Here is a 19,867-nt window from a genome sequence, read left to right on the forward strand (position 1 = left end):
GCACAGAGAGAGCACAGAGAGTCAGGAGGCCTGAAGCTTCTTTATTTATCAACATTTTATCAAGTTTGTGCTTCTGAATGTGTTCAATAAAGTTTTTCCTGCTTGCATTCAAATCTCAACACATCTGAGTGAACCCGGCTCACGCTCCAGCCGTCGCTCCATTAATCACCGTTTAACGCCTCTGGGATTTATCCGAGGATGACATCATCCTCACAATCTGTCACTGTGGTGTTGGAAGAGACGCCGAAACACGAACCTCCTCCTGTGACGGTCGTTTCGATTAGAAATGCAGATTTTAAACACGTTTAAATTCGTTCCCGCGTCGTGTGACATCTTTGTTTGAAGCAGGCTCGCACGGCGCCGTATGTGACTCCATGTTTTCTGGGCTATAAAGAGCTCCACACGGATAGACCGACTTCACTCGCAGCCTGTGTGACAGACACGGATCTGGTAAACGTGCCGGGTTTACACAGGAAACGCGAGCATCGACCAATCACTAACGAGCCGCAGTAACGCTGTCGCCACTTCAAAGAAACTTTATTAGTGTGAGCATTTAGCTGGACAACATTAACACACTGATCAGTTACAGAGCACGTTTAGGCCGGTGCCTTTCAAAATAAAAGCGCACATCACACAGTAAACTGCATCGACACTTTGAAGGTGGTGCTGGTATAAAACATCAGAGCGATGACACTCTAAAGTAAAAAGGTGTGGGGTAGACCGCTGAGACTAACTTAATTACATTTACTCGTTACTGTCAGAGGCTCTGATTGGCTGACGGTTTGGTTGGAGTTGCCGGGCGCTCACACAGCAGTAACAGCAGCGCGGACGCCGTTTAAAGAGGATAAAAATTCTCCGAACACAAAGTAAAGCTCTCAGATTTGGGGCAGTGGGCCAGTCAGACCTCAGACTGCAGCCTGAGCTGCAATCTGACCCATATCTGTGTTTATTTAGGGATCAATAAACTGATTCATGCTTCTGCACGCTGATCCCAGGTCTGTTTGGCCTTTTTAATCCTCTGCTTATAAAAACTAAACAGCAAGTTTAAGACACGTTGAGCTAAACCAGAAGCTAATGTGCAATAAAAACATGCACTTGTAGAAAACATTAGAAGAAGCAGGGTGGGGGGTACCGTGGAGGTCTTCCTGTAACAGCAGCTCAGTAAAATCTCAGAGCCTGGAGATCACACAGCAACCTGCAGCTCTGCTAACCTGAGAACTGCCAGGAGACACCACACGAGACTTTCAGGTTCAACCAGACGTGAGACGACGCGACGGGCGCCGAGCGGCAGGAAATCACGTCCACGAGGGGAAATTCAGGATTACTGAGGCAGACAGAGCGCGTCGTCCACCTCAGAGATTCCAACAGAGACGCTTCTACACGAGTACGATAACCACAAACCTTCATACCACGCAGCACCGCTACAACTTAAACTGAGCATCAACCTTCAGACACGTGAAGTCCAAACATCTGCAGTTCCTCTGACGGTCAGCAGAGGCAGCAGTGAGTCCGTCCCACAGACTAAACATGTTTACAGCCTGATACAAACTGTTTGCTCTGTGTAGATGATTCTCCTTCATAACACCTGCACGGTGGAGGATGTTCACCTGTAACTCACCTGTTGGACATATACAGGACACTTTCTATCACAGACAGATTTTTCTGTTACATCAGGAAATAAAGAGTAAAAATCGTCGTGAGATCCATGAACAGCCCAGGACTGGACCATTAGCACCGTTACAGGTGCAGAAGAAACTAAAGCTGATCGTACGTTAGCGCAGAACCTGAGACGCCGTCCTCTGGATCAACATCTTTGCTGTCATGTTTGTTGTGAGGTCAGACGTCGGGACGTTCTGGTTCTCTTAGGTGTAAAAAGCACAGGTGAGCCACGTTACACCCGGTAATAAAGGTGTGTCCCGTCCACTCAGCGCTGTGTCATGTTCTCAGCTGTTGGACCCTCAGCGTCCTGCTGCTCATGTGATAAACCAATCATACGACGCCGTTTACAGCCCACTGACAAATCACACAAACAGCTGTAAATGACAGCGGAGTGACGACGTGGCGAGGCGCCATATCGGATGCAGCTCCTCCTTCAGGTAACTGAACGTCATCCAGTCAGTCAGTTACTCGTGGTGCTGATTTTACTGGATTAAATACAAAGAATGAGATCAATACGAGGATCGATACAGGACATCCCATCTTATCTCTGGTCCCTGTAGGCCGCCGCTGAACTGCAGCGAGGCACAGACCAGTGAGGGAAACCATTTTTAAACCTTTGAGGACAGTAACATGGAATGGAACCAGTCAAAAGAAGGCAAACCAGTACAAACCAGTGCAGAGACACAGCTGCCTGTACTGGTGGACCACACTCCATGAACATGCCAGCAGCGCTGCAGCTAACAACGTTTTCTGGCAGAACCCACCTGTGCATAATCTAATATTCAGCTTCATAACTGCAGGTCTGCTTTTTAACATCACCTTACATGAGCTTTACCTGGTAACTCATCAGCCTGAAGATCTCATTTAAATAAACGAGACGAAGCGCCGGAAACGCCGCCGCCGGCATTTGTCCCAAAACAAGTAGTCTTTCATCACAGCGTCATTAATGCTGAGCCTACGTCCTCCCGACCAACCTAAGACCTGTGAGCTGCCCACCCAGCTGCACACCTGCACACAGCTGCACACCTGTCCAGCTGCACACCTGTCCAGCTGTGCGATCACTTTTACCACAGCAGATAAAAGTGTATAAACCTCTGAGAAAAGCCCAGAAAGGTTTTTGGGATGTTATCCACCTGATACTGAAACGTCAGGAAGTCAAGCTGCAGCCAATCAGAGCTCAGTTTCATAATAAACTCAGAGCTCTGATTGGCTGCACGCCGAGCTACGAGCCGACCGTGCCCGACAGCATCAGTGTCACCTTCAGTAGTTTAACGAACGCAGTCACAACACGATCGCTCGGCCAACCGTCGAGTCCAAACACTCCGCAGAGTGGGGTGTGTGTGTTTGTGTGTCTGTGTGTGTGCGTGTGTGTGTGAGCGCTTCAGGCTCGACTACAAGTGCTGCCGAGTAGCAGGAAAGATTCACCAAGTGGGTCAAAGCCTGGGTAAAATTAGCAGACTCAGAGAAATGAGCCCAATCTGACAGGCAGAGCCTTTCTAGGACAGAGGAGGGGGGGCTGAACAGGAAGGCTGAATGTCTCGCTGCACGCTCCGTCTAGATCATCACAGAAGCACAAGCACAGAGCTGACCGGGACTTTTCCTAAAAACAAAGAATGATCAGTTTAACGTTCAGGTTTCTTTTCCGCATTTGACGTGAATCTCCTGTTCCAGCGTTGGACGTTCCAGCGTTGGACGTTCCAGCGTTGGACGTTCCAGCGTTGGACGTTCCAGCGTTGGACGTTCCCGTTGAACGTTTGAAGTTAATAATAATGAGCTCAGCGTATTTACAGTAATCCAAGCTCAGGCTACATTTTCACAGGTTTTTATCCTTGGATCAGCACAGTCAGCACGGGCGAGCAGGAGGACGATGGGGGTTAAATGACCCTCAATGGAAGTTTGTGTACGAGCAGACAAATGACATCACAAGGAGGTTCCTGTCCGGGACACCTTGACCCCCGTGGGCTCTCACACGCCGAGCTTAAAGATGAGCTGCACGGTGAGGATGATGAGGGAAGAGACAGGAGAGTGAGACAAAGGCCTGCAGCAGCCTCGAGAGCACCAGGAGTTAAACTAAGACACTGTGTAACAAAAAGATGGATTAGTTTGAACTGTGACTTATACTAAGCTACGCTAACAAGTCTCCTTTAAAACATGTGCAAAAGATGCAGTTTTAAAGGCAACGTGTTATCATGAAGGACGACGTGGAAGTTCGGCTGAATGTAAAGTGAAATGTAACTGTAAATGTAACCATGTGTAACTGTTTGTAAATGTAACCACGTGTAACTGTTTGTAAATGTAACCATGTGTAACTGTTTGTAAATGTAACCATGCGTAACTGTAACTGTTTGTAAATGTAACCACGTGTAACTGTTTGTAAATGTAACCACGTGTAACTGTTTGTAAATGTAACCATGTGTAACTGTTTGTAAATGTAACCATGTGTAACTGTTTGTAAATGTAACCATGCGTAACTGTAACTGTTTGTAAATGTAACCACGTGTAACTGTTTGTAAATGTAACCATGTGTAACTGTTACTGTTTGTAAATGTAACCACGTGTAACTGTTTGTAAAAGTAACCATGTGTAACTGTTTGTAAATGTAACCATGTGTAACTGTTTGTAAATGTAACCATGCGTAACTGTAACTGTTTGTAAATGTAACCACGTGTAACTGTTTGTAAATGTAACCATGTGTAACTGTAACTGTTTGTAAATGTAACCACGTGTAACTGTTTGTAAAAGTAACCATGTGTAACTGTTTGTAAAAGTAACCATGTGTAACTGTTTGTAAATGTAACCACGTGTAACTGTTTGTAAATGTAACCATGTGTAACTGTAACTGTTTGTAAATGTAACCATGTGTAACTGTAACTGTTTGTAAATGTAACCATGTGTAACTGTTTGTAAATGTAACCACGTGTAACTGTTTGTAAATGTAACCATGTGTAACTGTAACTGTTTGTAAATGTAACCACGTGTAACTGTTTGTAAAAGTAACCATGTGTAACTGTTTGTAAAAGTAACCATGTGTAACTGTTTGTAAATGTAACCACGTGTAACTGTTTGTAAATGTAACCATGTGTAACTGTTTGTAAATGTAACCATGTGTAACTGTAACTGTTTGTAAATGTAACCATGCGTAACTGTTTGTAAATGTAACCACGTGTAACTGTTTGTAAATGTAACCATGCGTAACTGTTTGTAAATGTAACCATGCGTAACTGTTTGTAAATGTAACCACGTGTAACTGTTTGTAAATGTAACCATGTGTAACTGTAACTGTTTGTAAATGTAACCATGTGTAACTGTAACTGTTTGTAAATGTAACCATGTGTAACTGTTTGTAAATGTAACCATGTGTAACTGTTTGTAAATGTAACCATGTGTAACTGTTTCCAAAGGCTGCATCTCTCCGAAGTAACGCAGCCTTTGGCAGCTGATGGATGTCAGAGGAGGAGACGCAGATGCATTAGCAGCAGGTTACAGGTGGCTAAAGACTCAGACTCCACTTGAACCGACACATTAGAGCTGAAATGATCCCGAGCGCTGAACGCGAGGCTCAGCAGTGAAAACGCGCCGACTCTCCGCACGCCGCCATCTTCATCAGGATGTTAACGTCTCCTCACAGATCAAAGCAGCTTTGCAGCATTTCTTTGATTGTGCAGCTCAGATTACACACACACACACACACGCCAAGCAATAACGCTGCAGCCAGAGCGCACATGTAAACATCAGCTTCCAGCCTCTGCGAGGGCGTCCGAGGCCTCGTATATTAACCTGTTGCATTCTCTTCAATTTTTATTGAATATTTCTGACTTTCCCAACAGGAAAGACCTAAAAATGTATGACTCTAAAAGCTCTTCAGAAGATCTTAAGTTGGGACAAGAACATGCCCGACGTCTGAAAATCAAACCAAACTTTGGGGCATTTGTTTGCGTCTCTGAGCGTCTGCAGCACGTCCAAATGAAACACACACAACAACATCCAGGAAGTCCAGGGAAAGTTGTCTGCGACGCCTCTGTGAGACGGCTGACCAAAGAAGAGGAACGCGGTCCTATTGGCCCGTTGTCCCACCTCCTCCTAACATTCAATAAATGCTCTGAATAAATGTCCATGTGACAGCTCTACACACTGAACAAAGACAGTTTGTTCGTTAAGTATTCATTAAACTTAATTTAATCTTCAGGTCCAAAACTTTTATCTCTTTCTCCCCTGAAACTAAAAACTAGTTTTTGTTTTAACCTCTTGGAAAACGTCTGACTTCAGATTTTAAGGTTAATCAAAAGCATCCGGAGGTTAATTAAACGCTTTAACACTCGTCCGCACCGACGCGTGCTCCGGTCCCCGCTCGGCGCTTCGCCTCGGCCTCACGGCGTGACGGATCATGTCGGAAAATCTGTCTGGAGAAGTGGAGAAAGTGAGAAACAGGAGCTCAGCTGAGCTGTTGTGCGTTTGTGAGTCAGCGTCACGCTCTGAGCTGAGGTGTGTTATTAACGACGGGGAGAGTGTGACACCAGTCAAACCGCAGCGCCCGCCGGAGCGAGCAGCAGATTCCCGTCAAAACAAAGAGGAATCTCTCGCGACGCTGAGTCACCGGCCTCCGCACGCACACAGGAATTCAGCTGTGTGTGCTTTGTGTGTGTTTGCAGGAACGTATTGTTTCAGCGAGCTCCCCGAGCACAGAGCTGAGCTGGAGGGGACGCTCGCCTGAAGCTTCGCTGCTGTTCACGCCATCAACAAGCTGATAGGTTGATGTGATTACAGGCTGGAGGTCAGTGCTCGCTTTGTCCTGCTAACAAAGCTGTGACTCGGTCCTCAGACGCTCCTACACGTCTGCGTGAAGCTCGGTCGGTGTTTCCCCACACGGACAGCGTCGTGTACACGAACAACACCACTGATAAACTTCAGCTCATTTGTTCTGCTCAGGCCGGAGCCGGTTCTCCACCTGCTGCAGCTTTTGGAAACAGTGACCCAGAGACTTTGTGGAGAAGCAGCCGACTGACACCGAGAACCAGGAAAAAGAAAACAGGGAGCTGACCGGAGGCCTGCAGGGAAACAGGAGAGAGGAAGCAGACTGGAGCAAAGTGACCGCCTCGCTGCGTGCAGGAGGCAAAACGAAACAAAGCAGGATGACGAGCTCAGGCTGCCCCGATGCGTCCGTCAGAGTGTACGCGCGACAGTCAGACATCGTTTAAAGGCAAAAGCACACGACAACAAAGTCAGAGCACGCAAGGAACAAAAAAGACGAATCAGCAGCCTCAGGAGGCTTTCAACAACTTCCCACTAACAATGTGGAAAAGGTCACGTCAACCTCATCACGTCTTAGGTCAACCTGACCTGTTCCTGCTCTCTGATTGGCTCTCTGTTGTGTCTGCTGCTAATCGAGCCTCAGCTAATCAGCAAAGAGTCAAAAATAAAAAACTTTGCTTTGTGGAAACACTTCCTGTGACCTTAATGAAAACCATCGTCAGGTCAAAGCTGACTTCATAAGACTGAACTTACACTCGAGGACTTTGAGCAACAATCTGACTGCGCCATAAAAGAGCGCACTAAAGGAGGCGCACACACTCTGCAGACCTGCGACTGGATTTATCATCAAAGCTGCGCTGCCATCACCTCGGACACGCTAAACTTACGCACACGCATCACAGCTGTGATCGAGTCCAGAAAGTCTTTGGTCTGAGCGTGAGGAGCAACTTTCTCATGACTGCAGGAGTAACACAGGGGTGTGTTTAAGGCCCCCAGCTGACTGATCAACACTCACCAGAGTCATTATTTTATATTTAAGCAGCCTTTACTCTACAGAGTGAGTGAATGCAACCACAGCGTTCACAGTCAGGTGTGTGTGTGCGCACGCCGTGGGTGGAGCTTCCCTCATGCGTTCAGCAGGAAGGAAGCAGCAGCCTTGCAGACATTGTGCTGCGTTTCCCGTCACTTCTGTTTCTGAGCGCGACCTACAAACAGCGGCTCCGTTTCAGGGAATCAAAGCTCGAACAGGAACGAGTTAACGAGGTCGTCTCCTAGAAAACAGACGCGAGAGGATTTACGGGAAAATAAAATACACACGTCAGACAGGACGGCGTGAAATTACTGGATTAATCCCCCGTGGTTACAGCCGGGTCAAACCTGCCTCAGAGGCCACAGCAGGGACGCGCGTCGACTGCTGATGGTCACGACTGATGTCATCATGGTTCCTTCAGTCAGACACATCACCTCACATACTTCCTGTCAGGTCTGCTGACCATGCTGGGCCTTCAGAGCAGAAACCTGTGATACAGTTTCAACCCCTCCCCCTTTAGGCCAGCTTCATTCTGATTGGCTGTGGGGTTTTGTGTTCACAGACCAAGCAGACCTTCGAACATCCCTGAATGTCATCATAAGTCAGGCGTAGCTTCAAGCTCTGACAAGTGAAGTGAAACAATGCACAGGTGTCTTAAACCTGCATTACTGCTAATATCCAGCAGGGGGCGACTCTTATAGCTGTAAACGCAGTGCAGAAAAAGAGCGTGCTGCTCAGCTGCTCCGAGAGCCGAGTAAACACTCGTCTGATGAGCTCGAGTTCAAATTTCAACCCTTATTAAACACAACATTTCAGTTTATGGATCACATGGTTACAGAAAAATGTCAATTTCTACTTGTTCGTGTTTTATTTCTCATCTCTCGACAGCGACACAGTCCCCGCCTCCCTGCAGGCACGTCGCTCTGCTCGTTTCGGTTCTTGATGTTAATCAGCTGCTTCTCCCGCCTCCTCCTCCTCCTGCAGCTGGTGATCCTGGTTCTGCTCTGCAGGTCCTCCGTGAGCTGGATGGGTTTCTAACGAGAACCTGCAGCAGGTGGAGACCTCCATGAAGCTGGAGTCACAGATGCAGAGTAAGGAGGAGATGGAGTCCGTCTGTGGGCTGCAGAGGCAGCTGATCACACCGATCACGTATTTGTCACAAACAAATCTGACACTTTTCTTTCTTCACCTGTTAACTTGAGTTAATAAAGTGCGCAGTGACGATGCACTCTGAATCATTAAGGTCAGATAAGACGACCGAGAGACGCCATGAGAGAATATTAGATTTAAAACATCTCAGGGTCAAAGGTCAGGGAGATGAACAAGTGAACTAGTGATAAAGTGCTGCAGTGTGGGCTGTGCCGGTGCACATGTGTCTGTTTGACCTTCTTCACATAATCATTTCGTTTTGGTTTGTTGATTCTCGTCGTTTCGTTCGGCTCGTGCTGATAAATGACTCCCCGTGTCTTTGAGGAAACGTCTCCATCGGGTGAATGGAGACGTTAATACAAACTTCCAGGAGTCGGGATTAAAACCACAGTTTTAAACAGCTGGTCTGACCGTCGGGCCGTTTTCCACTTTCAACAAACTCACAATAAAATAAAATGATTAAAATGTGCTGACTGGGCTCTGCTGAAGCTGCAGGGCCACCATCAAGCTTCACGTCACAGATGAGAACCAGTCAGAGTTTCCCAGTTAAGCTACCAACGCTTAATTAACCCCCAGTGACACTGAAGGCAACATCTGCAGCTAACAGTCTGAGTGAGTTTCTCCAGCACAGACGACGTCCTGCAGAGACCAAAACAACGATCTCATCTGCACCATCACTCAGCAGAAGACCGCAAGAGCCGATATATGAAACCAGTATAAATGTTTGCACCACTGTGATGATGTCACCATACGCCAACCGCGGCTTCAGGTCCATCAGGCGAATGCGTCAGTTCAGCCACACAAACACGAGCTCCTGATCAAAGGTTATTACACAATAAACTAAAACTAAAGCAATTCAAATAACATGATTGTTACACAGCAGTAACAATAGTAACAACCTGACACCTTTAAAGCACCACTGCAGATAAACAGGACATTATAAAAGCCCAGCGTTCGTCAATAAAATCACTTCCACCTGATTTTAAAATATTCTGCTATCGACACAGACGTGAAACCACACAGACGTGAAACCACACAGACGTGAAACCACACAGACGTGAAACCACACAGACGTGAAACCACACAGACGTGAAACCACACAGACGTGAAACCACACAGACGTGAAACCACACACACTGGAATCTTCTGCAGGTTTCTGCCTCCAGATGTTCGTCTGCTCGGCGAGTAGCACAGCTGAAGCACCGAGACTGTTGCCCTGTTTGACAGAAACCTTTCCTTTGCTATCCTGACGAACAAAATAAAACCTGGTTAAAACGACACTCAGCAGGAAACGGCGTGCTGTGCTAGAACCGGGCGTTTCCTCGGGGATCAAACAGAAGCCAGTTTAACGTTTCACCTGAAATCTTTGCATCATAAATCTGCTGCTCGGCTCGAGAACTCTCGTCTCGCACTGCCAACATAAACCGACTGATTTACGTCACAGGGAAGCAGCACACAGTGATGATGATGATGATGAGCTGCTGAAATGTTAATGAGCTGAGAGGCCGCCTGCCAGACCGCCAGGCGACCGGGGCTCGGTCCTCCATCACCGATCATTAAAGATGGATGGGCTCGGCGCAGCGAGGCGTCTGCTGTATCTCTGAGCAGCGTGTTCCTGCTGCAGGCGGCGAGCGAACGCAGCAGGTTAGCGTGAAAACAAACTGCAGCTGCAGAGAGACCAGGTCGTTGATGCTGCGGGCGTGCAGCGAGGCCTCCACCCGACCCCAAATCAAGACCCCCGCTCACACCTGAGATCGTTTCACATCAATGCTTCTTAAGTTCTGCCAAAATGTGTTTTTAAAAGAACACGAAACAACGATTTCTGCGCAGTTCGATTTCATTCCTGTGGTTTCGCCTCAGCGCCCGCTGAGGTTCGACTCGCTTCACATTCAGCCGTTAATAACTAAAGTTCAAGAAAACAGCGAGTGTGAGAACGACTTCAGCACTAAAGCTGCGCGTCAAAGTCAAAACTGCAGGAGCAACAACGCCTTTGACAAACTCTCTGATGGGTGAAAGCAAGAAAAATATCTGCATAAAAACTAGACAAAAATACTTCATATAGCAGGATGTAATGTGTCGACATTCAGTCAGGATCCTGGAGGATGGAGGTGGGCTACACCTGCACAGTTCACCTGTCAGCAATCACCTAAAAACAGAGATCACTTCGCAGCAAACGGAAACGCGGTCTGTCTCTTAAAGCGTGCTAAAGAACAGAAACAGTCTTCTCTGGACTCCCGTCCAATCACAGGTAATTGATCGTCGGGGGGGCGGGGTGTTAATGTGCGATCACACCGTGTGGCCCAAACACAAACACAACAGTCCTACGACAGAGTTCATTTCCATCCTCCAGCGTGAAGACAAAGTATTGCAGGCTTTACAGCATCGAATCAGCCTTTCAGGATCAGACAGTATAACCTGAAGCACTGCTGATGAACATCACTGATCCCAAAGTCATCATTCATTGGACAACGCTGGTAAAGACGCAGCGCTTGGGCGACATGGAGGCGATGCTCTGCAGCCCAAAGCTGCCCGAGACGGTGAAATCGTACGTGAGCTGCATCAGACTAAAGACCCGTCAGCTTGAAAGTCGAGGTTGGGCTAAAAATCCCCGAACAAGCCTCATCAGCTCGCTCTGATGAAGACAAAGTTTTATGGCTCTCGTTTGGTTTCAGTGTGCGAGACGACAACGGTGTTAAAACGTCACGGATGGCGAGCTCCACCTGTTCAGCGACTGCACGGCAAAGAGAGCAGCAGATCAGGAAACCACAGCTGTGACTGAGTGACAGACCGGGGCAGATCGCGACCCCGACACACCGCAAACCCACGTCGCGCTCAGGTCACACAGCTCGTCTTTATCGAGCCGCTGAGACACGACCGGTCTGTTTACCTGAAGCTTCAACCAGAAAAATCACCCAAAGGTTAAATAAGATTAAATAAAGACGCCTGTGGTTTCAAGTAGATGACATCATCGTCACTATTTCTGGTGAAGTCTGTCCTGTCTGCTGTGGACCTTTAAAGATCCACATCCACTGCCTGAACATGACATCCTCTCCAAGCTGAAACTTCAGCTCCTCTTCCTCAGTTTTTATTCCAATCTTCCTTCGAGTCCACGTGACCATCGAAGCTTTTTCCTGCTGTTACTCATTAAAGTTCAGATCTTTGTTTTACACACAAAATGCCTCATTTGTTCTCCTGAAGTCTCTGTGTGTAACACTGTGTCCATCAGTAAAAACAGCAGCTTCAGCTCTTCTTCACTGAAACCTAACAAGTAAATAAATCCAAGAATAAACAGTTACTGAATTCAGGAGTAAACTGGGATAAATTACAGGCTGATTTCAGCTCAGTGTGAGAGTCTTTCTGTTCTCGTCACGTTAGTTCCTGGTTTCCTGCTCTCGGTCTGGCTGTGAGAGCGTCTCTGAGCAGCAGACTGAAGCAGAAGAGAAACAGAAATAACCTTCATCATACAGAGACTCCTCCACACTGACGGCTCGGTGCTGTTAGCTTCCTCTGAGCTCCACGCTATGCTAGCTCAGTAAACACAGAGCGTCATGGAGTGAGATGGATAGACGGGCAGTTTCTGGTGATACCTGATCCAGCACTCTGAACCAATCTTGGACCTGATCACAGCATCATCCAACATCTAACTACACACACAAACACAAAGTTCTGATGGAACGAGACTGAAGCTACAGCTTCTCCTTCGCGGCTCAGATTAAACGCGCAGATTTTGCTCCGCGTCGACAGGATGGCGTCACACAGCTGCTGCAGATTTATCGTCTGCATCCGTGACACGAACCTCCCGTCCTCCCTGCTTCCAAAGGCGCTCTGCTGACTGACGTTTGACTGCCGTGAACTTGTCATCGCGTTCAATGAACCTGTTTGAGTCGATCTGAGCTTTGTGGCGTGATGCACGGCGGTCGCAAATGGACGAACACGGTCAGCAGCAATACTCAGGCAGGATGTGGAGTTTAAATGAAGCTCAAAGTGTAGCACGAACACCACCGGCAGCATCCTGAACCTTTGATACGAGGCAGGATGGAGCCGTGCTTTCATGATGTTTACTGCACACTGTGACCCTACTACCTAAACGCCGCCACAGAAACCAGACCACGTTTTCCAATCTTGTTTCCAGTTGGCTTACATTAACTATACTGGACTAACAGTGGACAGATCAGAGGGAACTCTGGATCTGAGGCTTATGCAGCAGCGGTTTGGACCTGAGTGCAAATATAAACCCCGCAGCACTGAGGAAAATATTCTACTATATTAATTGTGCTGCTTTTCCAACAATAGTGGAAACAAAGAGAGATGTGGCTGAAATAAACAGGAAGTGATAGCGTTTCCCTTCCCTGTTATCTCCTGCTGGTTCATCTGGTCTCCACCCCGGTGTCAGGAAGCAGGTGAACAGCAAACAATGTTGGTGAAACGCACGACGAGCTGCTCGCTGTACAAACGAACGTCTGATTTGTTTTTTCTGTGCGGGAGAGGCCGACGCTGACGAGCGCCACTATCAGTCTGTCTCGCTGTGTTCCAGCAGCAGGAAACCACAGCGGGTGACGCCAGCGTTAGAGAAGCTCTGAAATGCTTTGCATTGATTTTTACTGTTATCAGTGCAGGACTCGAACAAACAGATCAAAGGTGCCTGGAAAAACACACAGGCGGGGAACGCTGAGCATTCATCGGGTTTCACTCAGTCTGCATCTTTTTCTCACGTCGGAAAATAAGTGAAAGTGGAAACCAAGTCGACCTCGAGTTTATCTTTCACGTGTGTTTAAAATAAAACACAATCTGTAATGTCATGCACAAACAGGAAGTGGCAGGTTGACTTTCAGCTTGTGCACGTGCGAATAATTTCACAGACACGACAGCGTTCATACAGCCTGCGGTGAGAGGACGCCGTGATTAAACAGAGAGCCTGAGCGTCGTCCTAAGCTCAGCATCAGCGCTCACACCACTCACATAACTGAAGCTACTTCATGAGGCAGGAGACTCTGCAGGGCGGAGGCCGAGGTATGCAGCGTTCGTTAATCACAGCTGCAATCCTACAAGTTTTATTCTGTCAGATTCGAATAAGCTGCCTCTGTGGACTCACCTGAACAGCAGAGTCAGGTCTGGAGCAGTCAGGTGTGGAAAATATGTCCCAGCAAATTCATCCCAAGCTCAGACCGTGAGACGCTTAGAGAAACCCAAGAGGTCCATCTAAGACTCGACGGGCCTCGGTTAAAGGTCGAAGTTCATGACAGCACAAGCAGAAAAAGACTGAACAAGTATGTCTGTTTGGAAAGGCTGCAGGAGAAGCCTCTTCTGTCTGAAGGACCATGGCAGCACGGTCAGACTGAACAAAGCAAAGAAACCCGGAGCAGCTCGGAGCAGGCGAGCCCGGAGCAGGCGAGCCCGGAGCAGGCGAGCCCGGAGCAGACGAGGCCGGAGCAGACGAGGCCGGAGCAGGCGAGCCCAGAGCAGGCGAGGCCGGAGCGAGGTGTCCGTCCACGAAGCACAGCAGCATGTGTGGAGACAAACACTCAGAGCAGCTGTCAGCGCGGTGAACACACTCCCAATGAGAGTGAAGGAACCCGATGATTAACACACGACCTGGTAGTAAATGCATTAGTTGGTTACCTAGGCAACCAGAGCCAGGAATCCTGGCTCCACTAGTGACCGTCCATCAGCCTCAAATCGACGCACGGCGAATGAACCGCTTCCAGTGTGGCTGCAGCTTAGAGCCCATCTGAAGCAGGATACTGGTGCAGGGAATTATGGGTAAATTAAACCTTCTCAACAGAAGGAGAACCTGTTTGTGTAAAACAGGAAACACTTAAAGACGCTGAAAAGGTGCGGAGCCACTCTCTCCACCGCCAACCTCCACAGATGGTGCTGTTAAGGTGGACCAGCACCATGCTGCCAGTCACCACGCGCTCCACCTTAACACCATTCTTGAACAAGATCCCACGATACATAACCTGCCTGTCCTCCAACCACGAGAGATCAATCCACCATCATCACTCGACACCTAAATGCAGGTGTGGGCGACTCCAGGCCTCGAGGTCCTGAGTCTGCATGAACGAATCATGTGATTCAGGTGTGCTGACCCAGGATCTAAACCCTGCAGGACACCGGCCCTCGAGGCCTGGAGTTCCCTCCCCTGCCTTTATGTATTTTCTTGAACTCTTTCCCCCTTAAAGACGACCTTCCCAGTACCCACATGACACCTCAGTATATAAAGTCTTGGTTTTGTGACCGTTTGATGACGCTGAGCAGTTTCTGTGTTTTTGTGAGGGCGGCTGGACTGGCAGAGAGCACCGGCACTGACGTCTGAAGCAAACCCAGTCGTCTCGTTCTGTAAACAGCCTGAAATATGACGGAAACGCCTCAGTTCAGAGAAGAGCTTCAAGGGGAACTCCCACTCCCCCTTCAAGGAGTAAAGGGGTACATGTTCAAGTTTGGTGAAGATAAAAATACGGTTGGGGAATGTGGCGCGTTTCCAAACCTCAGAGCTGACAGTGGGAGCTGTATCAGCCAGCTGTTTGTTATTCACACTCCACATCTGCAGACTCACAGAGACAGACACAACGCCACCTCCTCAGTCGATGGTGAAAGGGCTGCAGCACCACGCCTGCCCACCCACCTCACCCACCTGAGTAACCCCCGTCACTCATACACGGACTCTATTCAGACCGAGTCTTCTCTAACGTGGGCCCTTCTCTTATTTTGTACATTCTACTGTTTATATTTTACTCCAGCACAGCTGGTGTGGAGCACCCACGATTTTGTTGCACATGTACACTGACAATGAAGGGTTATTTTATTCTATTTATAAAAACATAAAGTCATTTTTAAAAAAAGCAATACTGAACACAGATCACTGATGAATAAAAGGTTGGATCGCTCTTTATAATGGATGATTTTTCTCTTATTCATGCGCACAGTCACACGGGGCTGCAGCCTTTAGCTGACTAATTATCGCGTTATGTGGCTAAAGATAATAATAACACAGGCCTGTAACGCCTCACTGTCACTGTGCGAGTGTTTAACTGCTGGGAAAGAGAAGAAATCTGCACTGACTGAAACAAAGCCTCAAACGGAGGCTGACCAGAGCTGCTCACAGCTCCACGAAGGTGGAAACCAAAGACGGAAAGATGGCCTCAAACCGGCATTTTTTCTAATGGCCAGCAGGGGGCGACTCCTCTGGTTATAAAAGAAATCTGATTACAGTCTATGAGAAGACGAGCCTGCTGCTCACGTGATCTCTGAGCTCATTACACACCCTGCTGATGAGTTTACGGTCTTACTAAACACACCGAGCTCCTAACGTTTTAGTTCAGGTTCATCTGCAACTCTGCACTATTAAGCGACTTTAACGGGATCCAGGACATCTTCCCCTTCATCATCATCAGGCTCAGTGGTCACACGTAGATGGTTATCAGGTCCATGAGTCTCCTGAGGGTTTCCCAATCTGCTGCGTGAAGTTTATTTGAAGCAGGAAGTAAAAGCAGAAAAAGTGGCGACTGTGAGTCCACAAATACAAACAGGCGTGGGATCAGATAGCAGCGCTTACAGGGCCGTAAAAACTAGAATCAGCAATAAAGTTGTGACTCAGAGTCTTTATCTTACAGATGCTCCGTACTCTCTGAGGTCACATGGAACTTTCAGGAATTCTGACGCTAGTTTCCAGAGATCGTATTGGTCAGTCAGCGGTGACTTCACACCTATCGAGCGCTCATCTCAAACGTAAGTGCTTCGGAGCAGGTTGGGTCCGCAGCATCAGTTACCGTGGCAATTTATCCCAGTGAGATGTGAACCACCTTCACAAACAGGGTTCAACATGAAGCTGCCTCGATAACCGCAGCAAACCGCAGTGTCTTCCTGCTGCCACGATGTGAAGACATAACACACAATACAAATAGACTAAAACCAACACACAAGTCCCGCTTCCTATGACAAATCAAATCAGTTTATTCTACTGCCCCACTGAGCCTGAGAGCAGATCTGAAACAACAAATCAACAGCAGATCAAAAAACAACCTGGAAACTATTCAGGGGACGTAATTACAAACAGTTTACACCATTCACAGAAACACACAACTGAAAAGGCAAATCAGAGAAGAGCAGAGATAACGTTCTCAAGGTTAAAACAAGAACGAAGTGGTTTAAAACGTCTTAAAAAGAAGATGCTCGCATTGATGACGGATCTCCACCACCGGGTGATACCTGCAGCTCCAAAGCGGCGCTGCCCCGGACCTCTGTTAACACTTCAATACTCAGTGACTCATTTGGGGTCGTACTGAATAAAACGGACTTCTTTCAGTTCTCATCCAAGAAGCGTCTTCAGTTCTAAAAACAAAGGTGGAGAGTCCCAGCTATTTAACCCCTGGTCGGGGTTGTCCCCTTAGGAGGTGGTTGTTAAAGAACTCTTAAAACAGTCCAGTCACCACCTTCAGACTACCACGAGAAGCTGCACGGACATACTGAATCTAACATTAAGAACATATCCCAAATTCGCAGCTTTCACCGTCAGAATCCTTCTTTTAACATCATTTTAAAAACACCAAGATGACAATGGCAGCTACATCTATCTTTTATACCATCAGGTTTTGATGGTTTAAATTTATTAAATTAAATTAAAATAAATTACATTTATTTTGAATTTATTAAGGAGCTTCTGCTTGGTTTAAAGCGCAGATATATCCGAGTATCATCAGCATAAAAGTGATTTAAATATGAGCACAAGGAACAGCTGCTAACATGACAAAGGGACCACAATGGAGCCCTGTGGTGCGCCACAAGCACAGTCACCGATACTGATGGAAATCAATATTTCTCGCATGCTCTGCTGTATCAAATGCAACAGAGAGATTCACCCAGCATCACCAGTACATATCATGGTATTAAAAGTACAGATTCAGTGTCGTGTAGCGAATCCCACTGAGACTGATGGAAACCAGCCTGTGGTCTACTGATAACTGGAGCCAATTCTTATTTAAAGGTGAAGATGAAGGTTCACTGAGACTAACAGTCTGCGAGCTGTTCCCAAGTTGTCCAAATGTTAGATGTTACTCACAGCCGCCCACAAACCACAGTGTATTTTGGTGGCAGTGGGAATAGCAGGTCCTTCCACTGGTTCAATGGTATTTTTATCATGTAATGTTAAAAGGTATTTGAGTCTAATGGAGCTTCACCCAGATAACACAAACCGTACAGCCCGGGAGTGAAATCCACCTGATAAAGACTGCTCCACCTGCCTTTAAACTGTGTGGCAGCTGTGGCAGGTGCGAAACATCTGGCTGGTGCCTCAGTCACGCAAACACCCATGATGCCTTAAAAACGGGCTTCATGTGTGATTTCCTTTCAGGGGATAAAATCAAACCAGACGTCGACCTAAAGCCTCTCAAAATATTCATAATAAAAACAGTTCGTGTACTTCTCTGTTAGTGTTTCCTGTTGGTTTTACTGTGGAAACAGCAAAGTCTGACGTTTCACAAGAACTTATATGGCAACAACAATGAAGACGAATTATTCACCGGATTACATAAGTTGATAAAAAGTCCATAACTGTGGCTTAAGATGAATCTATTTGTGTGTGTGTGTGAAATTAGATTAAATCATCAGATTTTCCCAGCAGTGTTTGGTGTGACGTTATCTCCGATAAAAACAACTTATCTGGGTGGAAAAGTAACGCTCCATCCACACCCTGCAAACACGTTTCGAAACCCTCGATTTTTAAGCGATAACAACTCAGACTCGTCGTGTTTTCAGACCAACTGAAGCCTGATTCCGTTAACGGTTTGACGTTAAAGCGGAGATCAGGGTCCGCATCCGAACCGCTGTTGTCGGGCGCCTCCATACCTGACTGGCTTTGTGGAACTGCTTCTTCAGCCCGGCCACAGACATCCTGGACGAACGGCTTCAACCCCGCACAAAATACTCCGGTAAAAACGACTCAACACACGGCCGACGGAGGCTGGGCTCAAGAACGAAGCAGCCGACACCACAGCTCCGCACTCATCAGTCAGACTCCGTTAAGATTGCAGCATGACCCCGAGCTCAGTGAAGCTCTAACGGCGGGAGGCCGGCCCAACCGGAAACTGCTTCAAAATAAAGGTCTCCGAGGATTTAAAAAGATAAATAATAATTAATGCATGACATCACTGAGCAGCAGGGCTGGACTTGGATATAAAAAAATGTATATGAGGTGGAGAATATGATGTGTGCATGTGTATTTTTCATTTTGCTTGATTCCTGATATTGAAATTGTTTCTCGGTTGGTTCAGTTGTTGCTTGGTTCCTTCTTTGTTGCACACTTTAGCTGTTAGGAGTGGGTCCTGGTCAAAGTGGTCATGCATTTTACGTGAATCCTTGATTATTCCAAGATTCTTTATTTGCCACTTGTCATACAAGTACAACACACAGTGAAATGTGTCCTGACACTGCAAAACATTATAAACAATAATCAAAAATCTGAAATTTTAAATAAAAAACCTGAAAGTGTACATTGTGCAAATGGAATGTTAAAGTGCTTCGTGCCACATTGGCACAGCAATGTGACCAAAAGTAACCAAAACTACCAAAGTAACGTACTGAGCAGAGTAATATAAGCATAGTGAAGCAGCGTTATCAGTGTAGCAGCGCGTGACGTATAATAAATCAGACATGATATGAATTATGACAGTGAAAGTTCTGCAATGTAACAAGAATATGATATAAAATCCAGTTCCAGACCCTTATGGTGATGCTATGAGGGGAGTGGGGGCATGTCCTGGCTCGAATGGCCTGAGGATAGAAGCTCCTCTTCACTCTCTGTTTTTGCCCCGATGGTGTGGAACCTTCCACCTGATTGCAAAAAAAAGTTACTGGGATGGGAGCTGCTCTGGACCAACATCTCCTGGTGTAAATGTCCTGAAGGGAAGGGAGATGCTGTTATTGATCCTTTTACCTTAGTCTTAAAGTGTATATTTATTTCTTACACTTCTTATATTTATTGCTTGTCTTTTGCACTGAATGTAACTGGAGCCTCTTCATCCGGTCTCTATATACTGTACTGTGTACAGCAGAGATGACAATAAAGTTTATTTTGACTTGAGCAGCAGCGCTCTGCAGCACACATCACTCTGTGAAGAGCTTTTCGGTGCTGAACACAGCTAATCCCAGGATGTGATGTTCTGTGTGAGGATGCTCTCCACAGCACCTGAATAGAAAGTCCTGAGGATCACTTAGTCCCTCTGTCTATGTTCTTAACACATTATTTTCACCTTCCTCTGCCTCTTCCTCACTCTGCTGTTGTCC

The 19,867-nt window shown here is 47.0% G+C and overlaps 1 protein-coding gene and 1 long non-coding RNA gene across 6 annotated transcripts in view; both read right to left on the reverse strand.

The window, feature by feature from the left end:
• sh3gl3a (SH3-domain GRB2-like 3a) overlaps window positions 1-18,660 on the reverse strand; it is a 28,156-nt gene extending 9,496 nt beyond the window's left edge. For all 3 annotated transcript variants that reach the window (XM_085160755.1, XM_085160763.1, XM_085160745.1), the window contains exon 1: window positions 18,431-18,660. In XM_085160755.1, the coding sequence (XP_085016881.1) occupies window positions 18,431-18,475 (45 nt within the window). In that variant the 5' untranslated portion in view covers window positions 18,476-18,660. The remainder of the gene's footprint in view (window positions 1-18,430) is intronic.
• LOC146526290 (uncharacterized) lies at window positions 9-18,424 on the reverse strand. Of its 3 annotated transcripts, none has more exons than XR_014874256.1 (3): window positions 9,700-18,424; window positions 2,702-9,582; window positions 9-2,667 (listed from the first exon to the last, which is right to left on the reverse strand). It is a non-coding gene; the product is annotated as an uncharacterized LOC146526290 (long non-coding RNA). The 3 variants fall into 3 exon arrangements; XR_014874257.1 differs by lacking the exon at window positions 9-2,667 and having other exon boundaries at window positions 3,007-9,582; window positions 9,700-13,922; window positions 14,023-18,424; XR_014874258.1 differs by lacking the exon at window positions 9-2,667 and having other exon boundaries at window positions 3,007-4,770; window positions 4,901-9,582.
• Window positions 18,661-19,867: the final 1,207 nt, after the last annotated feature.

The sequence above is a fragment of the Neolamprologus multifasciatus genome, chromosome 1 (genome assembly GCF_963576455.1).
Source record: "Neolamprologus multifasciatus chromosome 1, fNeoMul1.2, whole genome shotgun sequence".
NCBI classification, from domain to species: Eukaryota; Metazoa; Chordata; class Actinopteri; order Cichliformes; family Cichlidae; genus Neolamprologus; species Neolamprologus multifasciatus.